This window comes from Emydura macquarii, unplaced genomic scaffold (genome assembly GCF_026122565.2).
Source record: "Emydura macquarii macquarii isolate MOO-44397 ecotype Brisbane River unplaced genomic scaffold, CSIRO-AGI_Emac_v2 contig_1390, whole genome shotgun sequence".
Taxonomy (NCBI): Eukaryota; Metazoa; Chordata; order Testudines; family Chelidae; genus Emydura; species Emydura macquarii.
This window is the reverse complement of record NW_027131527.1, coordinates 11,472,326-11,492,803: the sequence shown is the minus strand read 5'-3', so window position 1 is coordinate 11,492,803 and position 20,478 is coordinate 11,472,326. Positions and strand designations below refer to the sequence as shown.

Here is a 20,478-nt window from a genome sequence, read left to right as displayed (position 1 = left end):
CGAAAGCCCTAGGAACCCAGGTTATGATGGTATATGCCAAAATTCTGACTTGGACCTGCATAGTGCAGTATGGCTGCATCACTATGGTTGTGGGGCTCAGTTTCCAATGGAGTATGGATGCTTAAGTGCAGTCTTGGAAACACTGATTCAGCAATTGCAGGTCACGCAAACTCAGGCTTAGTGTGCTGTGTAGACACAGCCACACAGGCTTCTGTGCCTGATTTGCCTGTCCCTTGTACCAGAGTAAATCAGGAGAAAATTTGTTAGAGTCATTGACACAACACTGCAAAGTTATTAATGACCGAAGAATGATGCCTACAAGCTCCAGCCTCCAACTCGCTGCCCACTGCAACTCCAATGCTTCCTCATTCCCCACCTTCCCCTGCAATGACCTCCAGCAGCCCCTTATATTCATGATGAACTTGGGACCCAACAAACTGCCTTTGTATGCCACTTGCCCACCTCAGTGTTTGCTTCTGCATGTGTTGGCACAATGCAAATGTTGGATGTGACTTGCAACACAAGCTTAGAATTTAAAATGCCTCAGTCTGCACACAAGGAAGCCAGAAAGCAGCACACCACATCTCAGACCAGCGACACCTGGATCCAGAGCTCAAAGTTAGGTATGCAGGAGGCAGTTTGCGGATGCAGAAATGGAGACAATCCCTTAGTTTCAATATAGTTAGCTAGTGCACCAATAAATCCACAGCTTGTTGATAAATCATCTCACTCTACCCTTGAAACCTATAAGGACAATTGGTTTTACTTTTTAAAAACTGAGTTCTGTTTACCTCATCTGTGATCTACGGAGCAAAAACTGTGCTAGTTGAGGAAAGGAGTCACATTATTTCTTCTTTCCCTCTCCCTTCCAGTTCAACCAGTGAAATAAAATATTCCAACATTCAAATTCCAGATCTTGCCTTTTTAAAAGTTCAACTATTCTGCACCTGGGATTCAGTCTACCAGAAAAACATCCAAAGCATTTTAGGCCATGCAACACCCAAAAGGTCATGGATACAGGCAAATCCATTCAGCAGAAAGGTCCCCTGATATAGGACCATATTTAAAAAACCAAAAACTACAGTTCCTAAGCTCTGTAGGTCAATGCTGTAACTCCAGTCAGGAGGCAGAGAGTTCAGACAAATGATCTCTCGGTTTTCCACTCCCCATTGCTTAAATCTTTGGTTACTACAAATTCTCCTAATGGCTGTTGGAAACGGACCATAGAAAAGAAAGAGATGGAGAAAAGCACCTCACAAAGGATTTGAAGACTAGGAGAAAATAATGAATTTTGAAATAGTTTCCAGTAAGGACTACTACAGAAAATAAAGTAATTTCAAAGATGATAAATACCTGAGAAATAATAATAATAAATAATACCCAAGAAAGAGATTAATTCCTGATTTACAAGCATGTTTTATTTTTTCTTTCCATATTATGAATAATGAAAATGTCAAAACCAACCCAACACTACACTATTAGCAAACTCTTTCTAACTTTGAAGTTTCCAACACCCTTTGTCTCCTTTTAGCAAACCAGTTATCTATCCAGGAATGAGCAGAATGACAGCAAATCTGGTAGAACTGAACTTTTAAAGTATTGTGGGCAATGTCAATGCACATATTTATATTGTTTGGAATGGAAACACTATTCATAACGACACTCCTCACATTATTGTTAATCTGAATATTTAAAAAAAAATTCTGTGTATTCAGGTATAACATCGATTCTATCTGCTCTGCTCCTTCCACACAAATTTCATATTCAACCCTGCTGTCAGGTCCTAAAAGTTTGGCTTGTCATCAAATTAGTTTGCTTCCTGTGTCTCTGGGGTCATTAAATTAACTTGCACTCACCTTCAGAATATTACTCAGATCTGACACTACACTGCCCCTCTGCCAAAACTTTCATTGATGCCTCCCTTTCTTATTACAGTAATTCTCTTTCTTTATGGCCTTCAACTACCAAAATTCTAGGTTTGCCCAAAGTGCCTCATCCTATCCATACCTGGATTAGGAACACATCAGCCAATCCCCAGAAATCTTCACTAGCTTCCTGTTCATTACAAAATCCAGCACAATTTTTCTATAGATATTATCTCCCTCTCGCTAATCTCATCTCAACGGAGATTGTATCTATACTCTTATCTGTGCTCCTCAAATACCAAGCATTTTTCCCCAGTTTCTCTCATCACAGATATTTTTCTTCACGTCTTCTCTCACTATTTGGAATTATCTTCTTGTGCATGATCTGGTTTTAGAAAGAAAGAATTAGAGAACCAATCTCTTTTCTTCACCTGTAGTTCCTAACTCTCTCTCTAAGGACCTGACCCCAAAAGGTGCTGAACACCCACAACTCACATTAAAAACAATGTGTATTTGGTGTGCTCAGGACCTATCAGTTAGGCCTCAATGGCCTGATCCAGCTACCCTTCTTGTTTAATAACTTTAATGAGACTACACACATGAATAAGGTCTACAGGATCAGCTCTTAAATGATAGTATAAACCAGTGATATCTACGCTGTGGTTTGGAGACATTTCTGGCTCTCAAGATGCTAAGTTATGGCCCTCAAAGGCAACTGTAATAAGGAGAAAACTTGTATTTGATTATCAAGTAAAAATGTCCTCTGAGCTTTAAAATTATTTTCATCAGATCTGTTGCTACATTGAGTAGATAGATGGTTTCCCTGCCAGGTTAGAGAAGACCCAGGGAGAGCAAGATAGAAACTCAAATAGTAAAGGATGGCACCTCTCTACCACATAATCATCCAATACACAGCTCAGGACAGTGGTAAAAGAGAACCTGAGAAGGAACATTGTATTTCTACTGTAAGAGATGCTAATACAACCTAGTATCTTGTCTGTTTTTTACTACTGTTGTTTTGATACATTCAAGCATTGATTTTCTAAACTGAAATGTAGTGAAATAAAAGTGACACTGACAGCACTGGAAAATATAGTGCTCCGTTAATCCACAAAAGAAATGTGGTATGATCAGCAGCAATGTGCATTTCCACACATTACCCTCCCAATGTTCTTTAACTCAAATTTGGAGTGATTTCCTCTAGAAGCAAGAGAAGTTCAGTCTTTATATGCATCCATTCAAGCTAGTTTCTCTCCGTCTATGTATTTATAGTTTCCATCACAATGGCATAGGGGTACGCTCTTTGGTTTGTCTACTGAGAATACTAAAGAGATGTCATCAGGTAGGGTAGTCAGTGTATTGTGGATATTTGTTCACTAGGAATTGAAGACACAATTCACTTTATATAGTTCACCAAACTGGTACTCGAGGGAAGCAATTTTCACTCGCTGTCAGTGCATCTTAGATTTGAACTGGTAACTTTGAAATGAAATATTCTACCTTCTATTATCAAAACAGTGTGCCATCTAGTTTCTTAATTCAAATACTTTTGAATCTGGTTACATTCATTTTTGTTTATCTGTTTTGCCACTCATTTTATTATTTATTACTTGTTGCACTCCAATAGTGTACTTTGCTCCAATTTACTTCAGACATGGTAATATATATTAGGCATGTTAATCTATCTAGAGAACTTGTTTTATGTCATAAATAACAGAGGTCTCAAATATACATTGTGAGGGATAACTTTTTTCCAGACCTGAACAATTTCTGTTTATAGGAATGCTCTAGTCCTGTTTTCCAAAGGTTAAAATGAGGGCAGTGTTACCACAAAGTTATTAGTGAGGAACAAACAAGTCAATGACAGATAAATTAGAAGGATGGCTAAAGATACATTAGATTAAAAAATATCATGGGGAGGACAAGCTGTGTGTCATCAATCACCTACCTTGTGTGTTGCAGCCCTTCTCAATGTCTTTCATCTGTATTTTGACTATTTAGATTGAAAGATCTTTGAGATAGGGACTATTATTCTTTTGTATCTCCAAAGCAGCTAGCATACTAAATAAATAATAAAAGATTCTAAAATCAAAATTTAATTTTTCACTGTTCATGTTGTTTCCATTTTCTATTGCACTCTGCTTGGAGTCAGACAATTACTTTCACTTTTATTTTTAACTAGTTTCACTCTTCGGCACAAGAACAATGCTGTAATGTTTAGGCTGCAAGAGTGAAGGACAATGCTTACTTGTATAAAAATTACACTTCTTATATTTTGATTCATGGAAACTTCTTTTGGTCACAGGTTCTGTGTAAACTTGATTTTACAAAAACTAAATTTTGAGCTAAGTTTAACTGAAGTTTAACTGAGCTAAGTTTACCAAGATAGACACCAGCACTGAAATAGCAATTTGTACGTGTTTATAATCAGCTATCTATGATGCGACAGACTACTGACCGCTGAACTAGTGCTGAAAAATTCTATCATTTAATATTTTCCCCACAAGAATGTCAAATAATATTTATTAATGCTGCCATCGGGCTGGAATGGTGGGTGAACAGATTTTATTCCTGGGCTGTTAAACCTAATAAAAAGTGATTCCACTTAACTTCTTTAGATATACCATACACAGTACTTTAGTTATTGTATTTTGCTTTGAGATCCATTTCTATATAATGGATGTGTATATTTCATTATTTGAAAAAATAATTTACTTAATAAAAGCTTCTCTGCTTGGGTTAAATATTCTGCATTAGTGATTTATTTAACATAGGTCAAATCCTGAAGCCTTTACATGGGCAAGACTCCTACTGAAGTCAATGGGAACTTTGCCTGAGTAATAACTGCAGGAGCAAATCCTTGGTCTATTTAGTCACTGAATACAATAGCTCCATACAATATTTAAGGAATAAAACAAATACCAGAGGTGAAATCCAGTCCTACTGAAGTAAATGGGAGTTTTGCCTTTGACTTTATCTCAGGTCAGTCAGCTAGTGAAGGCAATAAGTGGCCTGCTTGGTCAATACAATATTACTTTAAAGAATTAATAAATGCCAAAAATAATTTTCAGAAGCTTGTCTATTTTTAGTGCATAAGATTAAATCCATAAACACAAAGACATACAAAATTTTACACCTCACGTTTGGAATTTGGAAAGAAATTTTAAATGCTTTTCAGTTTCAGGAACCTTAATACAAAACTTTTACAAGCTAAGGAAAACAAATCAATCATTTTTATTGAACATTCAATAATGAGTGCAGACAACATTGCCAATACAGTTATTTGGATTAAAAAGTTGAAGTTTATTTTGTAATGTAACTTCATTCAGAATTTCTAATGATACATGAATTGTGAAGTAAGCTTTGACTCTTTTCCATGCCTGGACATGTATTTCCTCTGAATTTCCTCTCAGCAAATTAGCTTACTTTTTATTTAATACTACAAGTCAAACTCCATTTCAGAATCACAAAAACATTTTCTATAAAATTTTAAAAGTATGTTTAAGAATGTTTATTCTTCTAAAATCTTTTAACATGTGTAGCCCTAACTCTGAAATGTGATCTGGTATTGTGGACTTCTGCATCCTTGCAAAATACTACTGAAGTCAATGGGACACTACACAGAAGAAAGGGTCTGTGTTTGTGATTCAATTGGACAGTTCAGATATGTAAAATTGCTCACATGTGTAAGTGTTGGCAGAATCAGGGCGTAAGTTATACCAGTACAATCCCACTGGCTTCAACTGAGTAGCACCAGAATAAAGAGAGGGAAAAATTTGACCCATTACATTACAGAACCTGATCAATTTACAAATAACACTCTGTATGAAAATGTTACCTATCATTGTTACAAACAGACTAGTTTACTATAAGTGGAAGAGCTTAGAGGAAGAGTTTCCCAATCCCTATTTCTTTAAATCTGTGCATTTTAAAGCACTTTGTGTATTGTTAGTTTTGCTCATTCCACTTATAGTCAATTGTTTTTTCCCTTTCATTTATGTGTGCCATTCACACAATAAATATGGAGCAAAACCACTTTTTAAAAATAATAGGAAAACCACAAAAACTGGCTGAGAGATTCAAAGACAAATGTAGTACAAATGTAACTAATAATTTTTAATTGGCTAGATTTCAAGTCGACAGTGTCTCTTTAAAAATACAAAATGTGAGATGATCATTTTCTGGATAGTATTATATAGAACATGTGTAGCACCATTCTATCTTCCTCCTCTGTAAGATTCCATTACAGTGGGGTTCCATCCATCAAATTGTTGATATCTTTTAAAAAAAAAAAGTAATAAAAATGAATTACTTCCAGCTCTGTATTCTGGCAGACGTTCTTCATTAAAAACATATCACATATCACAAGTTGGAATAAATGGCTTAAGACCAGTTCAATCCAAGATCACTAAAAGCATGATCACATTCATTAGCAGCTGCTTTTCTTGTCTTCTGTTAACATTTATATCTCAGAAATTTGTATCATGTGGGTTTTCTTAAAGCAACATAGCTATAATTGCACAGTGACCAAGGCGAATAAAAACCTTGCCATCCTAACTTTATCTTTATATTTGAAAGCTGGTTCTATGTAGACACACAGGGATTTATGCATGCACAGGGAAGGAATGAGCCGTTTTGTACAACTGTGTTAAGATACATATTTGCATCATTCGCTGAAATCTGACATTTATTGTATTAGATACAAATAAACCAAAAGAACTAAGTATTTAGTCATCACTTGCTTTTTGTTGAGCTTAGATTGAACTGATTTTACAGAGTTCAGCAATCATTGGTTCTCCCTTTTCTGGCTCACATGGTGGATACTTAGGGTGTTTATAAATAAACATATGAACAAAACCAATCACAAAGTACATGCATGCAGTTGTAATACTCACTTAGCAGTGTATATATTATTGTTGAATGTTGTATGAATTCTGGGTCCTTCTCACAGCCTCTTCTTTTATTATCTCCATCAATGTAGAAAACTTCTGTGGCCATTAAAAAGGTAATCTTGGCATTACAGAACCTAGTGACTGCACTTCTTCAACAGCTGTTGTTCTGTGAGTGGGTTCCTGACTGGTTCCACTTTTATCTGTATTGATAACAGCAGCTCTCCTGGACAATTATGATGCCATATTCAACTTTTGTTACAATGTGACTGTAAATATTTCCTCACTTTGAAACAGGATGCATTATATACAAAGTGGGTGAGGAAATACCATTAAATAGGTAAAAGAAAAAAATAGACTCTCTCACACCTCTATTTGTTGAAAATGCACTCCTCAACAGTACCAGATCCTCTTGTACCAAAAACAAAATGCAAAAAGGTATCTATCTGCATCTGTAGGAAGACATCATGCGATGTTTGCAAGGAAAACTGTAAATACTCTCTTTGGCTTTAAACAGCCACTCCTACAAACACACATTACTTTTGCCTTCAATAAGTGTTGGACAGATAGTTTATATAGATGCTTATTCACAAATCTGTACAATTATTAAAAATCTAATAGGAAGTTAGTATCACAGTAACTTTCAAAAGCTACAGTAATTTAACAATATGTCCGATATGTGAAGTTAATGCTTACAGCAGTGCAAACTATTTCCAGCAAGAAAATACTTTCCTATTTTGAGATATTTACTTTCTACCAGATAGGTACTGTTATTAAGAAAAGGTGGTAGTCTCAACAGCTTTAATCTAAAAGATATGGATTAATCAATTAAAATGTATTTTCTTTAAACATACAGTAATGTATACTTACAAGAACTACATTTCATAAATAGCTAAGAAAAATTAGAAATAAACCATCAAATTATTCCATTAAACAAAGAAAACTACAAATATTCCTTTAAAGAAAGTTTACATTACTATTACAGTCAAAATCACACTGCAAAGAAACTCCTTAAAATGCTACTGGATTATTATTTAATTTTAAGTATCACTTGCTGGATTCATACATCGGCCACCAATCATTAAATAAAAACCTAGTGTTATAATTCAATATATGTTACTACAGTAATTTTATTATAGCATATCAAATGTCATCAATTGAAAAAGGAGGGTCAGAAAAACTACTATACCAGAGTATCAGGTCTCTAAAATACACTCACATTTAGGCTGTAAATGATGTACATTTTATTTTGGAAAGTTTACTGCAGCTGATAAAAGAGAGTCTAGTTTTATATTACATATAGCAAAAAACAACATCCAGTACTTTTAGAAGAATGACAACACACCCAGAAACACACTACTTGATATAAGTCAATAACTCTTACCAAATACAGATTCAGTAACCATGCACTAAACTAAAAGACACAAAGTACAGTTTAAAACCAGAAAGGAATAACTTTACAACCACTTCAATATAAGAGAGAGCAAAGCAGAAATGTACTTTCTATTCCAATGCCCAACATGTGATGGTATTCAAAAAAATTAAATATTTCCTCAAATTATCAACAAGATTTTCCATTAAAAAAAAAAAAAGATGAAAAACTGTATAAATTTGTAAGAAAGAAAAGGGCCAATAGAGACAGCATCATGCTATATAGCAACCTGCCACCAAATCAGAAACAGAGAATGACAAATGAACATGAGATAAAATCTTAAACACACTGTGAAGCCCTACTCTGGACAGACATTCAATACACTGTATCTGCCTCTTGACAGACACCAGACTTTTTTTTGCCCTTTGACAACATTGGTATAACTTGTCATATTATATAGAATTGAATAACAATTAATTTATAGAAAGGCCTCACTGTCACAAATAGAGAAAAAAAATTCACACTGCAATCAAACATTTTTCAAACACATATTTTGTACAAATAAATCAAGTTAAGTTTGAATTTATGTTGTGCTACAAAAAAGCAATTATTAAAATGAAGAATTAACGCATGATTATGATTTAATGAAACATGTTAGTTCTATAATGGGTCAATCCATTTAATTAATGGAAGGTGGAGTTTCTACTACTATTGTACCACTACAACTACTGTTATGAAAGATACAAGAGTGTTTTAAAATGCACATTCGGCTGCTTCCACATTAAAACAGACCCTGAGGTTGGACACATTTGCAAGCCAAATGCAATTCAAAGACTCTGTTCTTTCATTAATCTTAGCATTTTATTTAATGTTGTTTTACTGAATAAGTTATAATTCCTTTATACAAATTACAGTTTCTTGTGAACCATTTATCATGCAATAAGTGAAATAGGTGAAATTTTCATTTTAAAACAAATTACATTTTATTATGTTGTACTTCTACCAAATTCCCCCAAAGCTTTTGAAAATATATAAATGATGAAACAATGTTTAAAAAAATAATAAAATTCTCACACTTAAGTGCGTTTTGTATGATAAAAAAAAGTCATGTTTATTTAGAGTCCTTTCATTTACAATACCTAAATTCTTACTATCCACTTCAATTATTTTGCATATTTAAAATAAGGAAATAATTCCTGCAGAAATATTTCTAGATATAACTTTTTGTAATGATATATTTCTGACATCTCATATTTAAATTTCAGATCCCATCAAACCTATGCTGAAAAAACAAACTTTTACTCTGAGTATATAAATATTAAGCTATGACTAAATGAAATTTAAATAAGTCTTCCACACATTGAAAGAAGGTAAGCTTTGTAGCCTGCAGACTTGCAGAAAGATTAAAATACGTACATACTATACTGTATAGACAGAAAAAGAAAACCTTCTATGCTTTTAAAATGAGCTAATCCTCTGAAAATCTGGAAAGAGCTGATTTCCAGCAGTTAACCCTTTGACTTCCTATACCAAGTGACAATAAAATACTGTTTAAAATGGGGAGGGGGAAGAGGAGGGAAGTATTATTAAAGCAATGATTGGTTACCTTTAAAACTCTTTGCTTTCTCCTCTGAGGCCTTTTGTTTTCAGTTAGAACCTAAAAAAATATCAAATTACAGAATAAGCTTTAATTAAAAAAATTAAATCCCAAATTTTATTAGAAAACTGTAATACTTTAAATACCCATAATGCTTTATATGCAGCACTTGAACTGATGGAGACTTTACACTGTTAAGTCACTGCAACCAAAACAAAAAGCTGTGCTATAAAAACGTAGCAGGGAAAGACCCTTTTCCCCCTTTAAAAAGTCTGCCTTAATTAGACTCTGCATTCTTCACAGCAAAAACCCACGAGGTAGCCATCTTGCTTCCTTCTGCAGAGGAACCCTCTACAGTGTAGCACTTCTTGAGGCTGCTTTTTGGGTATTATTATCATGGTGTTTAAAAGCAGCAGCTCCTGCCTGCCAACACTGGGGACGTGCTGGGCATGCCTCTCGCAAAAAGAGCTCCAGAAAGGTCCCAGCCAATGGCAAGGCGAGGCCAGCCGCTCCGAACTGATCTTCCCTGCCTAGCCCTTCCTAAACAAAGGGTCTCCTATGTGGGCTTTGCTCTGAGCAGAGGACACGGGGCAGGCACAAGCTGCGACATGGATTCGCGGCGGATCTGGCCCCGGCCCCGGCCCCCGCCCGGCCGCTCGACGCGCGCTGGAGAAGCCGCTGAGCCCGTTTCCTCTCAGCGCGATCTCCCCGGAGCAAGCGGCCCTTCCCGGCTAGCCTCGCTGGGGACGAGCTGACACAACAAGGCTGGGTCGGCGTGAGGGGAGCCGGGCGGCGGCTCGACCCCGCTCCAGCCGCAGGCAGCGGAGAAGCAGGGCGCACACCCCCCGAGGAAGGTCCGGCGCAGTTTGACTTTATAAGGCAAGGCTACATAATATTAGCGATATTGGAAGGAGGAGGAAAAGGTGATGCGAGGACACGGTCCAAGGCTGGGCTGCGGGGGCTCGTTCCCGGCCCCGGGCTACGCCGCCCTTCTGGGCACGGCCGCAGGCGCTCTGCGCACCACAACTCTGATGGCTGTCAATAAATGCCTGCCCGTGCTGCCAGAGGGCCTCAACGGCTAGGGGCGGGAAGGGTGGACGCGCGCTCCTTTGATACCCCTCCCCCGCCCCATCCTGCCCTACGGTGCAAATGATCTCAGCCCCTTGTGTTCAACACAGGTTGATCTTTTATTTGTCAAGGAGTATAGAAGGAACCTCGAAGGCTCAGCTCTCAGCCAGCTTGGGCCCCGCTCTGGCCCCCTATCAGGGTACATCAGCTTTTACTCAATACCTCCTCTCCTTCTACTTTGCTTGTCATACATGATCTAACGACCAACAACTGTCCCTCAATAGTGTAGTAAAGGAATGGGATAAGAACCAATTTTCCACGTGGATCCTAGCACCAGCATGTGAAGTTTGCAGAGCCTGGGTTTGCCCTTCCCTACCCACCCCCATAGATCTTCTCACTAGATTTAACAAATCTATTTTTTTCTTTTTAAAAAGGGGAATAATTTATTGTACGTTATCTAGGGCAAACATCCAAAATCCACTGAAATCCGGAAAAGACTGTGATTGATCTCAAAAGGCTTTGGGTCAGACCCTATCATATCAGGCCTAGTTTGATACATTACAATTTACAGTTTTTTAAAACGTCCCCAAAGAATTCTCAGTAAATGTCTCACAGCCAGAAAATTGGTTGTGCGTTTGGGTTCTGCCTTTGGAAATAAAAGGAAATGTATATCTGGTTGTGTGGATACTATTTGCACCTGAGAATTGCCCATATTTTGCAGCTGCAGTTGAATAACACAAATCTAAGTATATGTATGTCTAGCTACTTGATTATGGGTGAAAATAAGGCACCTAGAGGTGTAAACAGGGAGATTTGCACCCACAATCCATTTTGAAATGTATCAATTAAATGCAGTGTTGCCATTTGTTTATTGCATGATATAACTAATAGCTATTTAAATCCTAATTTGTTTTGCTAAAGTGTTATATTGAAGATGATAGGATTTAGGACTTGGTGGCATAAAGTATTCAACTTTAATGCTGTATTAAAATACCTGTGGTTTAATCTTTTTAAACCATATTAAAAATGATAAAGATGTATATAGTCAGTGGTATAATTGTGCCTGACACTCTCAGTTATGGTCCAGCAAAAATGTATTTTTTTCCATTTGTTTAGAGACATAGGGCCAAGTGCTGTTCACTTTATTCATTCAGGAAGTCACATTGGTTTGTGTGTGTAGCAAGAAATAGAACCCATAGAGTGTAAAGTTAAGTAGGTCCATTCTACCATCAGTTAAAAATAGTTACCCATTATTGTTAGAAAATAACATGCATGATTACTCTGAACAAATTAGAGAAATACCCATTTTTCCCCTAGGTTATTAGCTATGTGCATTTGGAAGTTCTTGGTGTATAATTAGTTTTGGGTTTCCTCATATAGTCACTTTCCCCTGTTGTTTGTGTAGGTCTTAAAAAAGTAACAACTGGGAAGAAATGTGTTTAACATAAAAAAAATTGTAATTGAAAATAATGGCATGGAGACTTAGGGGCAGGTTCAGTATTCAAACGATTTTTAAATCATTCTTTGAAAATAACTAGATATCAAGTTCACAGTTTCTCTTTAGTGAATACCCTCTCATCTTCAACACTCAATACCACATATAATATCAAACTAGTGTAAATGGTAATTATTTTGCATGTACACTGAATGCCAAATCAAAGCAAGTTATGCTAAATTGTTGCTTTGCCACTTGAGCCTGATCTGCAACCTATACCACATTTATACAGCACAGCTGAATTTTGCCTTGTAGATCCTACAACAAATCCAAATAACACAGACATACAGTGAGACTCAGCAATAAAACAAACTACTTAATGAAAGTAGTAGAGGTAGCTGTGAAATAACCTAAAATATCTATACTGCATGCTGAAGATACAGCAATTGGTATTAGAAATGAAAACAAGACAAAATGTAAAAGGTATATAGTCATAGTAATGTTTTTCATATTATAAAGTGTTCCTGTAACATTTACTGTAAGATTTAATATAAAACTTTCATTGTATTTTTAAAAGCTCAGTGCAGTATTTGTTAAGTATAAAAAATACCATTTTAAGATATCTTTTATCCTATATGTGAGATTTTTTCCTCTGTGCTACCAACTTGTAACAAAATGTCATGAATCCTTCACAAGGAGATGTATGACATAAAAAAACAATTTTGCTACACACACAATCTATGAACTGGAGCTCACAATGCTTTAATCAAATTTTCATGATGTCATGTTGCTGCAAAATCCATTGCATTCCTCAAGGTAAAGTATTACTGAAAGTTTCATGTGGCTGTTACTTGTAAGTGCATGCCCAATATAGTTTTCAAATCTTATATCAATTATGTGGAAATTAATTAAAGTAACCATATAGTAACTAACATTGGCTCCAAATGTGCAACTGATTCTCTCTAGGGTGATTGTGCATAATGGCACTCACACTTCAGACCTCAGTAATCGATTCTACCAGGTGGATCTTGTTCTCTCCAAAGGTAAATCCATACACAATCTTAAAAGTCATAAGTCCTTTGCACTAGGCAAGGATAACCACCCTCTTTTGTATCTTCAGAGACATATCCTGAAGTCATTCCACATGCAGACTTTCAGGACTTCAGTATGCATTTTGTGCATGGTAGGATGTAATTATAGTATTTTCTCTAGTGGAAACTAGAAGGGAGAATCCTTTTGAGGGAAACAGCTGTCCTTAAACTATGTTTTATGTAGAGAATGGCTACCCCCCACCTCCCATGAATCGCCTCCAGAAAATATTTACATTCCACCTACAGGAGGGACAGACCTATGGCTCCTTGGAACCAGCAATCTACTGAAACTAGTCTGATTCCCTTCTTTAAAAAATATATTATTTCTACTTTCCACACCATGGACAGAGTCCTAAGGCTCTTTCCAATTCGCTTCCATTTGAAAAACAAAACCTACTCCCAGAGCAGTCTTAAACCTTTTGCAAGCCAGGGATTCCCTTCTGAACAGCTAACACTTTTACCTTATCTGAAAAGTAACTTTTGAGCACAGCAAGATACTGCTTCCCCTCCCCCACCACCCTCTTCAAGACTCATCATCTCTAAGCTACAGTCCTGCCAGATATTTGTATTTCAGAAATACTGTTCAGTTTCTTTCAGTTTCTCAGACAGTTTTGTGTCACAGCAGGATCTGTTGTTTACAAATATTCAAAGAAAAAGACTCATTGTATTTCATTCAAATATAATTTTACAAGAAAACATTCAATGGTCAGGAGTACTCATTCTGCTCAACACAGTCTTATGAAACTTCACAAGGTAAAAAGTACTTCTTGCCATCTATGTGAAGAGGCAGGGAGGCTTTTTGGAATGCAGTTTTAAGTCAATTTGATATGCACGCTACAAAACATACCCCTTTATTCTAAAAGTACACAAGAAAATGAAACTGCTGGAGGAACATAAAGGGCAAAGGAGGGCTTAAAGAAAAAGAGGTGAAGCAGCAAAGCAGAAATACAAAGAGGTCAGATTATGCAAGAAGAAAAGAAAAGAAAAGTATGTTTAGCTTGAAAAAAGATTGACAGAAAAGCTGGAATTCATCCTTTCCTTGTCCCTGTCTCTGCTGAAATCCTTTTTTCATGCCTTAATCACCTTATTATCTCATCTCTGCAATGCTCTCTGTTATGGTCTTCCTCAGTTTATGCTCTTCCTTATGTTTGAGTATGATGTTGCTGCTACATTACTCTTTTGCTGTATCAAGCAGGGATCCCCATAATTCATCCCCTTCACTGGCTTGTTATTTATTGATCTTGAAATTAAATTCTATATTTGCCTCTCCCCAACTTGTTTATTCCTTTTTTAAGTGCTCAAGTGACACATATAGTAAACCTCATTCAGAGTGAACTGTGGGCCCAGCTATTGAAATTTTTTATCCCCCACCTAAACAGCACATAAAAAACACAAACATCACACCCCACATCCATCCATTGGTGTAAGGATTTTCTGCCTACCTGCCTACTCTGAAGAAATGGAACTGACGTGTCTGTAAATCTTGTAGGTGGTGGGGTAGAGATATACAATAGAAGGTTTCCTGAGGCACTGTCATCTATGCAAAAATCTCATGCTTGATGCAGGGGGCAAAACTGGTTTTACCCTGCCTTTCTGCCTCCTCCAACTTTGGGGCTAGCCAGAGGTGGAATTGGCCCCCAGGACAAGTTAGAGTAGCTTCAGGCCTGCTTTAACCTATACCAACAGGAACAGTCCCCTAGGGGCTATACTACTAGCCAAGAAAGACTGCAAGTATCCCCTCCCTCCCCTTGAACAAGGCCCTGGGGGAGTAACGGTCATAAAGCCATCTATGCCAACTTTACACCAGCAGAGCATTCTGCATTAAAGGAATCCTCAGCTTCCCATTCAGGATGGGTTTCAAAGTCCTTTCACACAATTCCAACAGCACAAAGAAATTTTGGCATAATCTGAAAATCTGGCCCAGAAATTTGATTGTGTCTCACTTTTTTTTCCCTCTCGTTTTTACACTGAAGAAAAAAAAAGTGAAAGATGAGATTTTTCTCTAAACAAATATATGGGTTAGAATTTTTTGTTGAAAAATTAAAAATTTAATGAAAAAATGCAAATTACATATATATTAAAATGTTCACAACATAATTACCTGTTTTTAATCAGCTCTACTTGTTAGGTACAGAGGAGATGGGGGTGGGTCAGCTGATGAGGGCAGGAGTCTAGTGGGCACAGAATAGACTGGAGCAGTTGACTGGAGAGACTAGGTGGGAGTAGTGAAATCATGTAATAGAGTCAGAGGATTGATAAGTCTGGGACACAGATAATTCCTGGGGCTTGGGGAGGAGAGGAAGTTCAGGGGACAAGAAATAGACTGATGGGGTTCAGGTGTGAGGGAGGATGGAACAGTGAGAGGGAGATGGAAAGAAAAGACAAAGAGATTGAGAGGCTCAGCAATGGCAGAGGGCTTTAAGGATGCGTGGGGAGTGGAGAACAGAAAGTTGTGACCAGGATGAGCAGGAAGACAGATCACCAGGACTGAAAGACGCACAGAGTGAATAGAACAGGAACCAGAAAGAAGGAGATAGGGAAATAAAGAATATATGGGCAGGATGAAGTAGGAGACCTGGCTGAGTAACCAAGAATGAGTGAAATGCAAGTAACAGAAGGACAGACAATTAGAAAAGAGAAATTTAGATAGAAAATGCAGTTAGAATATGGAGCCATGGGGTTCTGTTGTACATCTGTTTGTATTTTATTTATTACCAACAAGTTATTCTAGAATTCCAAATAAAGAGCAAGTAACCTGCCTCTCTAAAATCCAGGCATTTGTACCTGGTATTGCACAATGTGGTGAGGGATGACCCTCCCCCCGACATCTTTATTGCTCCCTCTTGCCCTTGATTAAGTTTACCTATTTTTGGGTCTACTTTTCCACATTCACCGTTGTGACCAAATTTTCAGCAGACCAAAACTTATGCCCATCTCTAGTTATATGAATGCATGCAGTATGAGCAACAGAAACACTAGCTCACTCTAATCTACAAGATTTATAATGGGAGCAGGATATTCAATTGTTACAGTAAAATTTTATCAAATGTTGTCCAAATCTGTGCAATGACTAATATTTTTTACATTTTACAAATGGATCTCGAATCTTATGAAGGAGTATTGTTTCTGTTTCTTGCTTACCTCAAAAGGGAGCATGATTGGCGGTGGTGGCTTTTTCAGTTCTTCACATTTTCTCTTTTTACATATCCGATGACTAGTTTTGCGTTTCCTGCAACAGCTGCATTCCTCACAATTAGTTTTCCGCAGACAGGGTTCACACACCCCACATCGTCTTCGTTTCTTTTTTTCTAACATAGGGAGCAAAGATGAATATGAGAGAGGGTAACTGTAAACTGGGTTTGCAAAGGGGGATGGCTCTGAAGCCTCTGCTGAACCGATGCTATTGCTCCTGTTCTCCTGAACTCTGTTTAAGTTTATTCCAACACTTCCTGATTGTGATGAAGAATCCTTATACCGCTGTTTTGAATCAGTTGGTGAATGTACATTTATATCTCTGTCAGAGGTAAGAGTAGAGCTTCCTATGGTTGAGGGCAATCCTGAAATAGAGCCTTCAGAGGAATGTCCAGAATTTTCTTTTAAGACCTTAGTTGTAGAGATTAAATCTACTGTTCTTTTTTCTGTGTTTGATGATGAAAGGGGGACATAAACTGAGTCCAGAACTAAAGTTTCTGTACCAATATATTTAACAAGCTGCTGCACTTCAAGATGAACTGGTTCACACACGGTGACTACATCTTTTGTGTCAGATTCTGAATCATCTCTTTTACAGTTCAAGTTAGAATTTGAGTCAGGTTCTTTATTATCAGGCACCAAATCCAAGTTGTTTTTTATGTGGGATCCAACAAATGAGCCCAAATCTTCTAAATGTACTATTGAATTTGATTCAGTGGTAACTATGGAGTCAGAATTTGAATCACATTTTTTATTAGCAGGCACCAAATCGAAGTCAGTCTTTAAAGGAGATTCTCCAGATGAGCCTGAATCTTTTAAATGTACCTTTGCATTTGATTCAGAGATGATGATAGAGTCAGAATGAGAAGGTGCAGGAACAAGATGCGAATCCTGTGCAAAACCTTCATCTGAGCTACCTGTATTGATATTACTTGATGTCAACCCACACGACAGCTCTTCATACTTCTCCTCCTCCTCCTCCAACACTTCTGGATTATGACTGCTTGGTAGACTGTTTGAAATGAAGACATTTGGTTCAGGTCTCCCTATCTTTTTGTCTTGACTATCACATTTAATAGAGGGCTCAATGTCTGTATCACACAGCGTGTTCTCAACTTTAGGAGGGGTTAATTCATTTTGTGCTAAATCTTGTTTCAAAGCCCTTTCAGCAGCTTCAATTTTTGTTTCTTCCAATATAGTGAGGGTTTCTTGTTCATATTTGTCCCTTTTTTCTAATCTTTTCTGTGCTGTAACTGTCTTGGTTCTTGTAAGTACTGCATTTTGGGACTGTCTATGGGAGAATGATCTGCTACGAAGAGACATTGTAAAGCCATTGAAGTTTAAAGAATCCTGGTTATGAAAGAGAATATTATCAGTTTTCTCCATATTTACCCAAGATGTTCCAGATAAGGGTCTAGTTACACTACTCCTGAGAAATCTAACTGATGAGCTCAAAGGTGGCTTCTTTTCTTGTTGCTTTTTCTTTACATCGTTTTTTTCTTGCATTGACTTTTTGCATTTTCCAGGAGTCTTCTTGGCTTTCTTTTTCACTTGGCTAGATTTCTTTTTGCCTTGGCTAGTTTTCCTTTTGCCTAAGTCTTCCTTTTTTACTAATCTGGAAGGTCTGGCATGGTGAGCCATGTCTATGAAGTAGTTGATATGTAAAAGGAGTGGTGGAAAAAATCATGGGCTCTTGAAAGAATTTTTCACCTCAACAGAAAATTGCACGCTCTTACTGCTGTTCTCTGTCATAATACAGAGTTAAATCTGAAATAAAAAAGAAGTTTAAGGTCAGATTTTTAAAAATATTAATCATATAAGTCTGTATATCAATATTATATCCCAGGCTTAGTTAAAACTAAATATTTAAAATACTTCGAGGCAAAAATAGAAATACTTGAGTTTTATCAAACATTAAAGTCTTAATATCGCAGCCTTTTAATTTTCATATACTCTATAGTCCTTTCAAAATGGGCATCTTGCTAAAGTGGACAAAGATCAAAAGACCAAGGCAACTTCACAATATTCTCAACACTTTACTGACTCATTATTTGTACACAAATATATAAAAGAAGCTTGAGTTCACTTCAACTTGATTCAGGTTAATTAACAGTCCTCCTTCTCCATATAATTAGGGCAGGAGTGTGCCTGGTTATATGTGGCTGCACCGAGGATTAAGACCCACCTCCTCAAGGCCACATAGAACCTACCTTGATGGTGATGAACAGGTCACCTGATACAGACACTTGCACACCCTGAACAAGTAGCCAGGGAGAGCTACTGCTTCACCAACCATGCTGGCCAACAGATCTGGTCAGGAGAAAGGTGAGGGAAGTAAATTGCACCCTGAAAGTTACTACTTCTCCCCCTGAGCAGGAAAAGAGAAGGGAAGGAATTGGGACTCCGAGTCACAATTCTTTCTGGGATAATGTGACTATGTACTGCACCATATTCAGGGCTAAGCCTAAATACAATCTTGCTGTAAGTATCACATAAATATATTATCTAGGCAATGGTCTTTGCTCCACAGCAGTTAAGGTTGTTGCCATCAATGTTCACTGTAAGGCTTATCCGGCCTTCTCTTGCCCCTTAACTTTTAAGTTTAAGGAACTCCAGGTCTGAAGTTTTCTGTAATAAATTCAAGTCTTATTTTCAGATCAGAATTGTTTATGGGGCAAGGGTCAGTATACATCTTTGGTTTTTACACTAAAAAAATGTTCTTGTGATTTTTCAGCCTCTTATATCTGAAGAGTGGCTTATTATAGAAATTGAAAAATCCAAACATACATTTTAAAACAGTGGTTCTCTGCCCTTTTTCATTTATGCACCCCTAAAAATTTTCAAATGGAGGTGCAGAACCCTTTGGAAATCTATTGTCTATATATACAGTTGAAGTATAATATAGTGTATATATAGACCCTCAAGGGTCCTGAACCCCAAGTTGAGAACCACTGTTTTAAAACACAGTGTTGTGCATGTGTGTTTGTTTTTCATTGATTTTTAAAAGAAAATATAAATACTTATTTTTCAGAGTTAAGCAACAGTTTTATGTCAAGGAGCCTGTTATAATTTTTGTAATCAGATGCATTTGCCATGAAAGTTTTGATCTCTAACATTCCAAATGATAAATGGTCTACTGAGACTATAGAGTCTACAAAAACTAGATACTAACCAATGGGATATTTAATAACTACAGAGTGTATGGGGCTGCACAAGAACAATAGATGCTCACTGTTTTAGATGAGATACACGGATACCACCTAGGCCTAACTCTGTTGTTTTGCATAGGTGCAGCCAACTAACTGTAGCCAACAATGCAGGATCAGGGCCTTAAATATCAATTTAACTTTTAATAGTATTCAAAATACAACACTAATTTAAAAATGATAAATTAAAAACTTGATTATATGAACATTAAGGTTAAGTTGCACTCAGAGAGGGAGTGGTATGATGAATAGGGTACTCATCAAGAGACCTGGATTTTTTTCCTACTCTGCCATGAACCTGCTATATGACCTTTGGCAAATCACTTTGCCTCTTTGTGCTCCTGTTTTTCCTCCTGCCCTTTGTCTGTATTATCTATTTAGACCAGCTTTTTTGGGACAGGTACTGTTTCTTCCTATGGGCTTCTATAGTGCATAGCACACTCAGTGCTACTGTAATGCAAATATTGCTAAGGCAATTCAAGTAAAGACATCTTTAAACCCATTCTTTTTAAAAAAATCTCAACCATTCAGTATGGAAATGACAAGCTAAGGTTACTTAAACAGTGTTGAGACCAACCTTCACACTTAGTTAATGGACAACGACCATTAAATAGAAATACTCCCAATGAACAGCAACCAAATACACTTAACTCTGCCTTTGTAGAAAACATTCGCAATAATTACAAAATTGAAATAAATGTTATTCATTCATCCTAGTTCTGTCCTAGAATTGTACATAAAAACTGTAATACCTTACTCTTAT

General features: G+C 36.9%; 1 protein-coding gene across 2 annotated transcripts in view; it reads right to left on the bottom strand.

Moving 5' to 3' along the window:
- The window catches only part of TET1 (tet methylcytosine dioxygenase 1), an 84,757-nt gene extending 65,967 nt beyond the window's left edge, over positions 1-18,790 (bottom strand). The window contains exons 1-4 of one of the 2 annotated variants that reach the window (XR_010920660.1): positions 9,870-10,362; positions 9,733-9,783; positions 6,761-6,957; positions 5,961-6,143 (exon numbers count right to left, since the gene is read on the bottom strand). Coding sequence is in view for 1 of the 2 variants with exons in the window: in XM_067552637.1 (XP_067408738.1) it covers positions 9,733-9,783; positions 16,459-18,150 (1,743 nt within the window). In the remaining variant the exon portion in view is untranslated. Of the gene's footprint in view, positions 1-5,960; positions 6,144-6,760; positions 6,958-9,732; positions 9,784-9,869; positions 10,363-16,458; positions 18,277-18,719 lie in introns of those variants that run through there. The other variant, XM_067552637.1, reaches the window with a different exon arrangement.
- Between the last annotated feature and the right edge of the window lie 1,688 nt (positions 18,791-20,478).